This window comes from Anolis carolinensis, chromosome 4 (genome assembly GCF_035594765.1).
Source record: "Anolis carolinensis isolate JA03-04 chromosome 4, rAnoCar3.1.pri, whole genome shotgun sequence".
NCBI lineage: Eukaryota > Metazoa > Chordata > Lepidosauria > Squamata > Dactyloidae > Anolis > Anolis carolinensis.
In genome coordinates this window covers 189,610,598-189,623,952 of record NC_085844.1, presented here as the reverse complement: position 1 = coordinate 189,623,952, position 13,355 = coordinate 189,610,598, and the positions used below count along the sequence as shown (strand labels likewise).

The 13,355-nt window shown below is 40.3% G+C and overlaps 1 protein-coding gene across 2 annotated transcripts in view; it reads left to right on the top strand.

Moving 5' to 3' along the window:
- Positions 1–13,355, top strand: part of celsr2 (cadherin EGF LAG seven-pass G-type receptor 2) — a 132,528-nt gene that overhangs the window by 100,950 nt on the left and 18,223 nt on the right. For both annotated transcript variants that reach the window (XM_062978412.1, XM_062978411.1), the window contains exons 11-23: positions 110–223; positions 1,257–1,431; positions 2,504–2,645; positions 2,868–2,988; positions 4,170–4,353; positions 6,007–6,108; positions 6,566–6,660; positions 8,296–8,505; positions 9,505–9,688; positions 10,180–10,323; positions 11,911–12,094; positions 12,765–12,932; positions 13,053–13,179. In XM_062978412.1, the coding sequence (XP_062834482.1) occupies positions 110–223; positions 1,257–1,431; positions 2,504–2,645; positions 2,868–2,988; positions 4,170–4,353; positions 6,007–6,108; positions 6,566–6,660; positions 8,296–8,505; positions 9,505–9,688; positions 10,180–10,323; positions 11,911–12,094; positions 12,765–12,932; positions 13,053–13,179 (1,950 nt within the window). The remainder of the gene's footprint in view (positions 1–109; positions 224–1,256; positions 1,432–2,503; positions 2,646–2,867; positions 2,989–4,169; positions 4,354–6,006; positions 6,109–6,565; positions 6,661–8,295; positions 8,506–9,504; positions 9,689–10,179; positions 10,324–11,910; positions 12,095–12,764; positions 12,933–13,052; positions 13,180–13,355) is intronic.

Genomic DNA, 13,355 nt, shown 5'->3' with positions numbered 1-13,355 from the left:
CTACACTGTTAGTTCCCTGGTTAATGTTCCAGTATTGGAAAGTGTTGGCTTCATCAAGAAATGACAAGGCAGTAATGCCAAATGGCTGCTTTGTCTGTCTTTCCTCCAGGTGATGGCGAACATCAGCAGTGAGCTCCATGGCCTGAAAGTGCGGAACCTAAGCATTGGTGCTGTGCTAGGAGAACAGGGTCAGGTGCAGCAAGGCTTCCGTGGTTGCATGCAGGTAACTGGGGAAGGGCTCAGGCCTTAATGGCCTACCTTGTTTACAAGTAATGCTACATCAAGATAGATCAGCTATAGGCTTTGGGTTCATTGTGACTAGATTTTTCACCCAAAATATTCCTGGTGACATATTTTTCAGGGCTAACCTGATAGGCATTGAGTGCTATTTTGAGCAAATTGTATGTATGCCACACATATTCTGAGAATCAATGTGTCTATTAGAATGTTTGACAGGATTTGGGAATTTTTTAAACATACACTTGACCACAGAATAATAATTGTGCAGTGGAATGAACGTTTACGAGTGTAAGTATATGCACATGTGTTTATGCACATGTGTGACCATGTGTTCTGGAACTCCAACATTTTAGTATATCATAGGCTAAGCTTAGAAACTTTAGTTTTTGAACTATGGCTGTCCATTCTGCCTGAGTGATTCAAAAAGGTCAATTTTCTAAGCTCTAGGTGTAGGTTTTGTCTGTATTGCACTTAATTTCTCTTTCTCTTTACATTAAAAAGTTGAGATAGAATTCTGTATACATAGGAATGTCAGTATGTATTACACAGTCCCATCTTTTTCTTTCTATTTTCCCTTTCTTTGTGCACTTACTTGCACAGTCCTCACTTGATGACACCATATCTACTTTGCCCACCATGCAGATGGATGTGAGTTGGATGTGCAGTACCTCAGACAACATGTGAATTGGAAACACCTACATGTATTTTCAAATGCCAACTGAGACTTTACTTCTTCCAAATGCCTCTATTTGAGGGAACATAGTGCCATCTAGGGGTTGACATTCTCAGATGCTTCATGGTTGATTTATTTGCTTGCTTTGCTTCCCAGTCTCTCCCTGATGTTTTACTCATATAGTTATACTCTCCCATTCAACGATTGGTTCCTAAAAAGGAATCCCAATTGGTTCCTAAAAAGGGATCCTCTTAGTTTTCAAACAGCAAATCCCATTCATAATGACTCAAAAACTGTGCTCTTTTGAATGACGCAATCTGACCAGCTCTGTCTTTATCCCCAGGGTGTAAGGATGGGTGAGACGTCGGCCAGTGCTGTGGCTCTGAATGTAAACCAGGCTGAGAAAGTGAATGTAGAGCATGGCTGCAGTATCCCTGACCCTTGTGACTCCAATCCCTGCCCTGTCAACAGTTACTGCAATGACGACTGGGATAGCTACTCTTGCAGTTGTGACCCAGGTCAGTGTGGGGCAGGGGTGATGGTGGAAGAGCTTCTTCACAAGGACTGCTAGAATGATTTCATTTTGGTTTCAGCGCTACACACTACATAAATAAATAAATGATAATGTTTTTGTTAATGATGATGTCCTCCAAAGTTACCTTCCCCAACCAACATCCTTCCTTTAGCATGGCTATGATTGTGCTGGCTGGGAATGGTGAGAACTGTAGTCTTGACATGTTAGGACATCACTTGGGGAAAAGCTGCTCAAAGCTTGTTCTTGTGTAATGCAGTGCCAGTAGATCAGCTAGAATAACTGTGATGCCTGCGTATAACTTGTATAATAACAGTGAATAAGGATAGATGTGATATCATTAGAACAGTAATGCACATGTATTGTATGATAATCTATCATCACTTAATTCATTTTTAGAATTGATAGTGTAGCATTTTAGCTAAAACTTTTTGCAGATACTATGTTTGATTATACTTTGTATTGTATTTTATTCAAAATTATTTTATTGATCAGCCAATTGGCCTTATCAAAATAGACAATATAAACACAACATAGAGTATACATCAAGTCCAAGTAAAATTATAAATATACAAGTACAGATAGAAAAAGTGGGGATGACCAACTTATATTGTATTTTATTGGAATGTTGTCAATTTTTTTCTATTCTTTGTTTTCATCATATACCAATTATTATAAAATAAAGTTGTGGCTTATAAAACTCCTGAGTACCATCAGGAATTACACTCTTTTTTCTTTGTTTACTAGTCAAATAGTGAAAGAAAGATTCAATCAAGCATCTTGTTCTGTCTTTCAACTTAGTCTGGTTTTTGATTCCCCATTTGTATCTAAATAAATAAGGGCTTTATGACCAAGCATGCAAAAGGTCAGGAACTCTGTGTAGTCCTTACTTGGGATGAGTCCCATTAGGCATTTTCTTTTCCCACCTATTCTTTCTCTTGTAATCATTGCATTTTACAGTGGCTGCGGCAGATGATTCCTTCTTTACTTTATCCAGTTAAAGCCTTGTGCTTTGTCTCAGTGTTATTCTTCCAGGATTTCTTTCTTTTTTGACTTAGGTTATTATGGAGACAACTGTGCCAATGTGTGCTCCCTTAATCCTTGTGAACATCAAGCTGTGTGTGCCCGCAAGCCCAGTTCATCTCATGGCTACACTTGTGAATGTCCGGAGAACTACTTTGGGCCTTACTGTGAGAACAAGTGAGTTACCTAATGCTGCTGTGTAAAGGGGCATATTTCTGTATGGTTACTTACATGTGTGCCTAATAAACTGCTCTTAAGTTCATGTCTTTGTAGGTAGTAGCTGTCATCACTTTGAAGCTTCCATCACTACTGGCTACTTTTGTGTATTGTCCTGTGTAATGTAGTAATATTTTGGCCTGTTGATTTATTTGCACTGTGACTGTGATCTTTTTGTGACAGGCTTGCTCAACCCTGCCCACGCGGATGGTGGGGGCACCCTATTTGTGGACCCTGCAATTGTGATGTCAGCAAAGGCTTTGACCCTGACTGCAACAAAACAAATGGAGAATGTCACTGCAAGGTGAGCCTATGAATTATTGTTCCTGGATCGGGTTAGTATTTCAGGCTGAGGTCTTTGGATAATGAAAGAGGGTGCAGAGGTATTGATGGGATGGTTGCTCAATCAGTGATATATAATGCTGTGCTCATATAATTGTTGGCTTGGTCGAATGAGTTTTAAACTGTCTTACCTTCAGATTCTTTTCTATAAAAATGTATTGATAAACTTGATCAGGGGAATGTGAAACATGTTCCAATGTATATTCACTCTGTATATGGCTCTGGTCTTGATGGATTTGAGACACTGTCCCGCTTGAATTGAGAGATTATGTTTTTTGAAATGATTCAACATGGTGCAGGACTGTGGTAGTCCAGTTGTACTGCACGAAGATCTTCTCATTGAAAAAAATTGATAAATTTACAAGAAATTCCAGTGTTCCTTTAAATGTAATTTGCAAATGATTAGTATAAGAGGTAGAGATCTGATATTCAGATACCTACTCACTGAAGCTCATTTATCCGGATGTTCTTTATCCTGTTCTTTAACCCCATGCAGTTGGGTGAGATTCTGAAACTTTGCTTCTATTTTCAGTTACTATTTTGTTATAGATGTTGTGTCATAAACTTAATTTAATTTCTACCTGCCCTGTTGTCCAGACTTGGAATAGTGACTGGTATTAATTTGAGAAGTTCCAACAAGCCAGTTTTGGAAACCATGGTTTGAAGTTATATACAACCTAGGTTAATTTTTACTTGCACTTTGTCATTCCAAATATTATGATTAAGCAAACGTCTGAACTTTTTCCAAATCTTGCAGGGAAGGGGAGCATGCACCAGGTTCATTGCAGTTCATTTCTGCTCATGTCCATAATGCTAAACTATGGTTTAATGTGGAATATGAACACATTCATATTCTGGGTCAGTTTATGATAAGTCATAGAGTTGTTACAAGTATGAGTTAGATCAGAAAGAATTAGCCATAATCATATTAGTGCCTGAAGAATATGTGTCCTTAACAGTTTACTGTTAATAGATACTTGCAGAATCATTAACATGGGTATATGTATTGTCACTGGCTTTAACTATTATGGGAGATGTCTTCAGTGCTGAGGTAGCCAGGGAAGTAATCTTCCTCTCAACAATTTTTTGTGAATGTTTCATTCCTACTTCTTTGGACTTGTACGTCTTTTTGTTGTTCTACAGGACAACCACTATCGACCATTGGGCAGTGCCATGTGTTTGCTCTGTGACTGTTATCCCACAGGCTCACTGTCCCGTACTTGTGAATCTGAGACCGGACTGTGTTCCTGCAAGCCTGGTGTCATTGGACGCCGCTGTGATCGCTGTGACAACCCTTTTGCAGAAGTCACCGTTAATGGCTGTGAAGGTTAGTAGTGTTTCCTTGGGCACAGAGTAGACTTGGGATTTCATTACCAAGCTTAGCCACAGAACTCATGGCAAGGAAGGGCTGGTGAGGTAAAATCACTAGCTTTGTCTCTGGCTGAATAGATAACAACAACAACAACTTTATTTTTATAACCTGCTTCCATGTCCCTTTTGGATGGCTTACAAGGGGACCAAACCCTAAAAATCAAGTAACAAATACAAATTAAAACATAGCAGCAATATAATTCAAACAGTTAAGCAATAAAGTAAGACAACATAAAAAAATCTCAGCAAACATCAAAACTAAGAAGTGGGACTATTAAAATTGCAAGGGAGGGGCAAGGCATGTGCAAAACGTAGGACAGTAAGGTCAGGAGTGGGATTAAAGCACTGGACTCAGGACTGTAAACAGTTAGGACTGGACAGTAATAACTTACGAAATTGACAAATTATTCGAAAGCACATTTAAACATCCATGTCTTCAAGTCTTTGCGGAATGTGGACAGGGTAGGGGCTAATCTGATCTCCCTGGGGAGAGAGTTCCAGAGCTGGGGGGCCACTACTGAGAAGGCCCTCTCCCTCGTCCCCACCAACTTCATTTGTGATGGAGGCGGAAGTGAGAGAAGGTCCTCCCGACAGGTCTGAGAGCCTGTCTGGTTCATAGAGATACAGTCATGAAGATAAGCAGGACCTGAACCGTTAAGAGCTTTGTAGGTCATAACCTGCCCTTTGAATTGGGACCAGAAAGTTATTGGCAGCCAGTGGAGCTGCCTCAGGAGCAGTGTCGAGCACTCCCTGTAACTAGCTCCTGTTAACAACCTGGCCGCCAAACTTTGCACCAGTTGTAGTTTCCAGGCCGTCTTCAAAGGCAGCCTCACGTAGAGCGCATTGCATTAATCCAGTCTAGATGAAACCAAGGCATGGACCACCGTGGTCCACTGTAAATGAGGTAAATATCAGGGTCTTTTCATAATAGCTATAGCTCAGTGATTCTGCATTAGAGATTATAATGCCATCCCATGGACTCCTGGGATTGGGAGTTTGAGGATGGGCATTCAGAATTATAATCCAGGGAGCTCTAGTGTTCTATAGGCTCCAAGATTTCGTAGGATGCCACCATAACAATTAAAGTGGAATCATAAATGTATAACTGTTTAGTGTGAAAAGATTCTAGTAATAATTTTAAGAACATAAGAAGAGTCTGCTTGGATCAGAACAAAAGATGTATCTAATCCAATAAGTTGCCAGCCAGAAACTAGTAGAGAGAGATGTCTTGCTCCTAATACTGATGGTGTACTATGTAGGCATTGAAAACAGAAGCCGTTGATAGCTTTATTCTTTCTGGGTTTTCCAGGCCCTGAAAGGGGCAAATTCCATAATTAACCTATGAGCTATGCAAAGAAGCGCTTCTTTTTACCTGTTCTAATATTCCACCATTCATCTTCATTGAATCAGATTGGATTTTAGTGTTATGAGGAAAGGAGGAAAACATCTTAGCCATTTCCCCCATTCTATGCTGAATTTACATACCTCATCACTTTCCCATCTAAACCTACACACGTGCATTTATAATTAAAATATTTAATTAGTTTTTTTAGTTAACAAGCTACACAGAGTTAATATATACTCATAAACCGTCTGTTTTGCCTTGCAGTGAATTATGATAGCTGTCCACGTGCTATTGAAGCTAATATTTGGTGGCCACGCACCCGCTTTGGCTTGCCTGCAGCTGCGTCTTGTCCAAGGGGATCTGTTGGTAATTAAACACCTTTGCATCTCTTCAATGATTGCATTGGTTTTGTGTGAACAGAGCCTTGTTTTTCTGAATTCTTGACAAAGGAGAGTTATATCACTATCTCATGTATTGTATGCTTCTCTAAAAGCAAAAACTACCTGTATTTACTCGAGTCTAATGCACCATTGAATCTAATGCACGCCTCAGTTTTCAAAACCCTGAAACCTAAAAAAGTATTTACCATATTACGCGAATCTAATGCACATTCTTATTTTGAAAAGGTAATTTAGTTAAAAAGGGTGAACATTAGATTTGAGTAAATACGGAATCTCATTAGCCTACCTATTTTGGTACAAAGTGAGTTTCACAAATAATAGAAACAATAAGTATTAACAAAAAGCAATGGTCAATCTATTGGCTCTGTAAGTATATTATGACATATCTTTTCAAGTGACCCTTCTCTTCTGTCAACCTCCAGGTACTGCTGTAAGGCACTGTGATGAACACAAGGGCTGGATGGCACCCAACCTGTTCAACTGCACCTCTCTGACTTTTGCTCCTCTCAAAGGCTTTGTAAGTGCTTTTCTCTCATCTTCTGCTTGACTCCGAACCAAGCCAGAAATCTGTGAGATTGCTTCTTTGCATATGTTTGTGTTGGTGTCAAACAGGACACTATCCCTATTCATTTACAGAAATTATAATAATAATGCTTTTGTTTCATTGATCTCAAGATTCATTCACATGTTCTCTGGGATCATTTGGTGAGCCAATAATTGTCCCTTGACCATAGGATGAAGACGAGATGTTGAAAGCTTTGCAGCTGTTTCTCTGGTCCTGTATTCACAATATTCACTGTAAGATCAGATGGAGGGGTAGCAGTTTTCTCATTAGGTGCATTAACACTGTAGAACAAATGCAGTTTGGCACCACTTTAACTGCCATAGCTCAATGCTATGGTATCATGGCAGTTGTGGTTTTACAAGCTATTTAGCCTTCTTTGCCAGAGAGCGTTGATGCCTCACCAAACTACAGTTCTCCAGATTCCATAGCATAAAGCCATTTGTGTTAAAGTGGTGTCAAACTGCATTAATTCTACAGTGTAGATGTACCATTACCACCTTCAAGTCATTGACTGGACAGATCATATTCATTGGATAGTGACACAAATTGTTCTGATTGATGAAGGAATGTTTACAGCCTGTTGGATGCTGTAAACCATCTCAGCTTTTAATGCCTTTTAGTCTAATTTTTAAGAGTTTATCATATGGTAAATGTGTGTGACGTGTTATTTTTATGTTTATTTAATGTTTAATTTTCAGACGGTTTTTTTGGTTAGTTTTATAATTTTATATATATTGAGTTCATTTGTCTATTGTTTGATTTGTTATTTGTTTGTTTATTTGTTATTTGAATGTTTGCCACTTTGTTACTTGCTGGAAACCACCCTGAGTCCCCTCGGGGAGATAGGGTGGGTTATAAATAGAGTATTTTTATTTTTATTCATTGTTATAGTTTTATAGTATCAATTTAAAGTGCATTGTTTTTGCTTCGATAGTAGCCAGAATGATATATGATCAGTGCAAATACACACATACACACACACATATACAATTTGTACCAACTCTGTTCCTCAGCGCCCAAAAAACGTATGTTTAGATTTTATTCATTTTTATCACATTTCCCACTATGTTGTGGAAATACTGAGTGGCTAACAGGATCTAGTTCGCAGTTGGCATCAAGGTACAAATAATTATGTGAACTGGGCAATGGTAAATATATTATTTCATATTACAAGTATTTTTCAAACACAAATTTAAATGGCACATTGACTACTTTTGTGCAGATTCTTAGCTCTAGTGAGAGGCCATACAAGGCGCGAATGCCTTGCATTCTAGCCACTGTGTGATAGCTATACTCAGCCTTTTACAGTTCTGGAGGTTTAACAAGCCATTACCTTGCATTTCAAATCTTATCATTTAATTATAAACACTAGAAACTGGAGAGTGGATGTATTCTGTGATAAGCTCTAAATTCTGTGCTTGCATATTTCATCTGTAGTAGCACAGAACCAGGATGTAACAAATCAGCGCAGTTATGATCAATGCTATTTCACAGCAAGGGTCTGAGACAAGTTTGAAGATAGCACTTGATCAGTGATTCTGTTTTAAGGGCCTGGTACTGAATGTCTTTGTCCTGCTTGCGGAGTAGGCAGAGAAGCTGTTGCGGAATGAATCTATTCTGGATACAGAACAGTCTCAGCGAGTGGCTCTCCAGCTTCGCAATGCCACACAGAACACAGCCAGATTCTTTGGTAGTGACATCAAGGTGGCTTATCTGCTCTCAGCACAACTCCTCAAACACGAGAGCACCCAAGAAGGCTTTGGCTTGGCAGCTACGCAGGACGTGCACTTCACTGAGGTATATCCCTAGGCTGAAATTCACCTGAAGTCATTGCATGTTGTGGTGTGCTTTCAAGTTGACTCCAGCTCATGGTGACCTAACAGAAGGTTTTCTTGGCAATATTTACTTAAGGAAGGTTTGCCACTGTTGTCCTCTTAGGCTGAGGGAGTGTGACTTGCCTAAGGGTACTTAGTTGGGCTCCATAGCTTAACAGGTTTCAAACCTTGCTCTCCTGGTGTCTTAGTCTGACTGCCATACCACTACACCATATTGACTATCACAAAGTCATGGTAAAATAACAGATATTCATGGAGGAAGCAGGGAAGCAGCTAGCAAATTGGGCACTAGAGCACAGAACTGTTGGTTGTTTTTGCAGTTTCATAGAATTGCTACAGCGGAACCTAGCTATCTAGTGCAATATGGGGCACCCAAAGCAAGTGGCAAAGCAGAAAACACATGGTGAACACCCTGTTGTCATGTGTTGGGGAAAACCAAACTGTCCAGGACTGTGCTTGTAAGACATTATGAGAGGAAGAAAGGAGGGAGGTTCAGGTCATCTTGAGCAGTATGATTCCTGGCACCATTTAGGTTTAGAGCAATCTGCCTTGGTCTGTGAGTGGATTTCATTATCAGGCTTGAGAATTCCCCTGGCCTAGATTTCAGCTAAGAGGAGCATCTACACCTAGACCAGTGGTTTTCAACCTTTGGGTCCCCAGGTGTTTTGGCCTACAACACCCAGAAATCCCAGCCAAAACATCTGTGACCCCACAGGTTGAGAACCACTGGCCTAAATAAAGATCATGCTCTCAGTAGTATTGGACTGTCAAATACCATGAGTACCAAAGTAACAGCCTGATCTGAAGAATTCCAGCAGTTGATATTCTGTCCCACTAGACTCTTGGAATTGCTTGTCCTTGCTGTGAATCCTAAAGAGAACTCCCTACCCCATTATGTTGCATTTGGGATTAATGTCTACTTCCAGTTGTTTCTCATTGCCCCTTTTTGCTTGTTCTGTAGAATCTACTCAAAGTTGGCAGTGCCCTTTTGGACAACAGCAACAAGCGTCACTGGGAACTGATTCAGCAGTCAGAGGGTGGCACGGCACAGCTGCTAAAGCACTTTGAGGACTATGCCAGCACTCTGGCCCAGAACATGCGCAAGACATACTTGAACCCCTTCACCATCATTACACCCAATATTGGTGAGAGAATAATAATCAGGGCCTTCTTACTTAAAAATATCTTAGTTGCATAATTGTAGCCTTTTATCAGTCAGTCAAATTTTCAAACATTTAATGTGAATAAAGCAATACTGTGGGGCCTTGGTATATGCTTAGGTTTGGTTCCAGGGTCCATGTGGATATCAAAATATATGGATGCTGAGGTTCTATTATATACACTGCCATAGTAAAATGATATCCATAATATGAAATGGCAAAATCAAGGTTTGCCTTTTTTTGGGAGTGTGTGTGCATATATATTCCAAAAAAGCAAACCTTGATTTTGCCATATATAAGCCACTGATGGTAAAATCATCAGTATAGAAGGCCAATTGCACTGCTGAATGTTCATAATATTTTGCCCTTTTCCTCGGAAAGGGAAAGATATGAGGCAAAAAAACCTGGGAGTTATAAGCTTCAATTCAATTGGTTTGTTATCTAAAGAAGATTATGTCCCTATCTATTCTTGATAGTTATTTCTGTTGTGAGACTGGAGAAGATGAACTTTGCTGGTGCAAAGCTACCTCACTATGAAGCACTCCGGGGCGAGAAGCCTGCAGACCTGGAAACTACAGTTATCTTGCCTGAAAGTGTCTTCAAGGCTTCAGAAGGCAAATGTGAGTTTGATGCATTTGGTCAAGGTCCCTTGAAAACTTAAATAGGCCTGAGAAGAGCAGATCATTTATCCAAGCTTTGCTTTCATGTTGGACCCTGACTATGGACAGTTAGGAATCATTAACAAGCAAATAGATAATCCTGAATTCTATTACTGTTTTTCAGAATACCAAATGCTAAACTAATTTTCCTACTCCCTCAACCTTGGACTGAAGTCTTTATACAGATCTGGTATATGTTTAGAAATTTGTCTTGCAGGGAATAAGACAGATTTCTTACATCAGTTGCAGATATATGCAGGAAGACTTTTTTTGGAGAGCTTGATCGTCATTGGCAGAATTTGTAGAAACAAAGGCCAACGTCTGTGTAGCAGATGGTTGATTCAAATTAATACTGTATACCAGAACTGGATCCAAAGTAAACATGATTGTGTTTCTGATGAGTTTTCCTGTGTAAAGGGATTTTCTTCCCTAATGTAAAGTTGCCACTAGGAGGCTAAAGCTGAAATTAAAGGACAAGTATAGAGGGGTCTTACTTTAGTCTTTCTCTTCCTGTTTAAAATTCCACTTTTGCATGACTTTCTCTTCCTTCTATAACTTTCCACATGAGTGTCTAGGACATTTTAAGGTAAAAGTAAAGGTTTCCCCCTGACCTGAAGTCTAGTTGTGTCCGACTCTGGGGATTGGTGCTCATCTCCATTTCTAAGCCTAAGAGCCGGCATTGTCCATAGACACCTCCAAGGTCATGTGGCCAGCATGACTGCATGGAGTGCCATTACCTTCCCACTGGAGCAGTACCTTTTGACCTACTCACATTTGCATGTTTTCAAACTGCTAGGTTGGCAGAAGCTGGGCTGATAGCGGGAGCTCACCCCACTCCTCGAATTTGAACCGCAGACCTTATGGTCAGCAGGTTCAGCAGCTCAGCTAGGAAATTTTAACTGGGCAAATTTCAGCCCTTCCCTGAATTTTCTGCTCTGTTTTTTCTGTCTGGGTGTTTCTTATTTAAAAACATGGTAGAAAGACATATAATAAAATTCAATGAGGAATACAAAAAGGAGACTAGGACAGAAGAGGCTGAATACTACAGGCTGAGGAACTTTCAGGAAAACCAGTGAGAATTGTTTTGCTTTCCTTAGATTCAACCTGATGCTAGATTAAGAGTTAGATCCTAAGTTAACAGGCAGTTCTCCAGGTAAAGCCAATAGCAGCAATGTTTGATCCAAATAGCGTCCAGCCACAGTATATTTTGATGGATGTTGCATGCTGATAAAACGTTGTGCTTTGTTTGGAGCTTTGCTTCTCAATCACTAACCTAGAAAGAGGAAGTGAAATAGCATAACACAGAAGCAATACCATGTACAAATCTCTGCTGGAAGTAAAGTTCATAAATATCTCCTACAGTTGAGGGAACCAGAATTATGGAGACACTATTTTGGAATTGTTCTGGAGAAGAGCATGGTATAAAACTTAAAAGAAAGAAAAACCTGTTGCAACTAAGTAAACACCTCCATAAAAATATCTAGCCTGGTTTGACTCGCTTCTGTGGAAGTGTAAAATTCTGCTCAGTGTCCCATGCTGGTTTTTCAGACTCTTCTGTGCCCAACGCCAAGCACCTTCCTGGCTCTAGTGACGAAGACGAACCTGCCCTGATGACAAGACAGAAGAGGCATCCAGATCTGAGTGAGGGCCAGGCCATTGCCAGTGTGATCATCTACCGCACTCTGGCAGGTCTGCTTCCAGAGCAGTATGACACAGATAAGCGAAGCCTGAGGTAATATCGTCCCCTCTCTGACAAAACTGCATACACTCATCAGCAGAGGGCATAACGGCTCCTTAGATACCCAAGAAAAAGAAACTTAGTACCTCAAAGAGAGTATATTAAATTTCTCTCCTATCCATGTTATGGTCCTCTCTACATTGGCTTTTTTAATGTCAGGAGCGACTTGAGAAACTACAAGTCACTTCTGGTGTGATAGAATTGGCCGTCTGCAAGGACGTTGCCCAGGGGACACCTGGACATTTTGATGTTTTTACCATCCTTGTGGGGGGCTTCTCTCATGTCCCTGAATGGAGCCTGAGCTCATCCGTGCTCTCCTCAGGTTGCATGAGAACCGACAGCCTTCAAGTCAGTAATCAACCTTCAAGTTATCAGTCCTGTCGGCACAAGGGTTTAATCCACTGTACCACCAGGGGCTCGTCTATATTGGCTGAAGGAATAAGATTTCATGTCTTTGGAACCCTAACAACTTTTAAACAGTTTCCTGTCCTCCTGTCTACTAAATAGGAGATCTCCAGTGTTGAATGAGGATAGGATCATAATGATAACAACAATATCGGCTTCGTGTTTGATGCTAGAAAACATAGAAGTGCAAAACTAAATAAGGCTGAAATATACACATTGTATAAATATGTGATTTAATATGGGTCATGTGTTCTCATAGAGTCCCTAAGCGTCCCATCATAAACACCCCAGTGGTGAGCATCAACATTCATGACAATGATGCATTGATGCAACGAGCCCTCGAGAAACCCATTACGGTGCAGTTTCGGCTGTTGGAAACTGAAGAGCGCACCAAGCCTATCTGTGTTTTCTGGAACCACTCCATTCTGTAAGTTTCATGTGCTGAATAACAAATCTGGAAGTTTATTTAAGCCAGTTGGGAAGGGAAATGCATTCAGTGGCTTTGTAAAGCCAAATGAGTAGACACTGACTCTGTTGTTTTTATCAGCTTAAGTGGGACTGGTGGCTGGTCAGCTAAAGGCTGTGAGGTTGTCTTCAGGAATGAGACCCACGTCAGCTGCCAATGTAACCATATGACCAGCTTTGCTGTGCTGATGGACATTTCTCGCAGAGAGGTGAGACAAGTAGGGACCTATATCTAGGATGCATGTGAATAGGTTGAGGTGAAAGGGGAAAATGTAAAAAGAGGTCTGGGACTGTGGTAGAGATTACGCTTTCATCTCTCAGGGATGGAAGAATATTACATAAAGAGCTAAATTCATGTCTTCTGGATGAGTCTACAAATAAACCT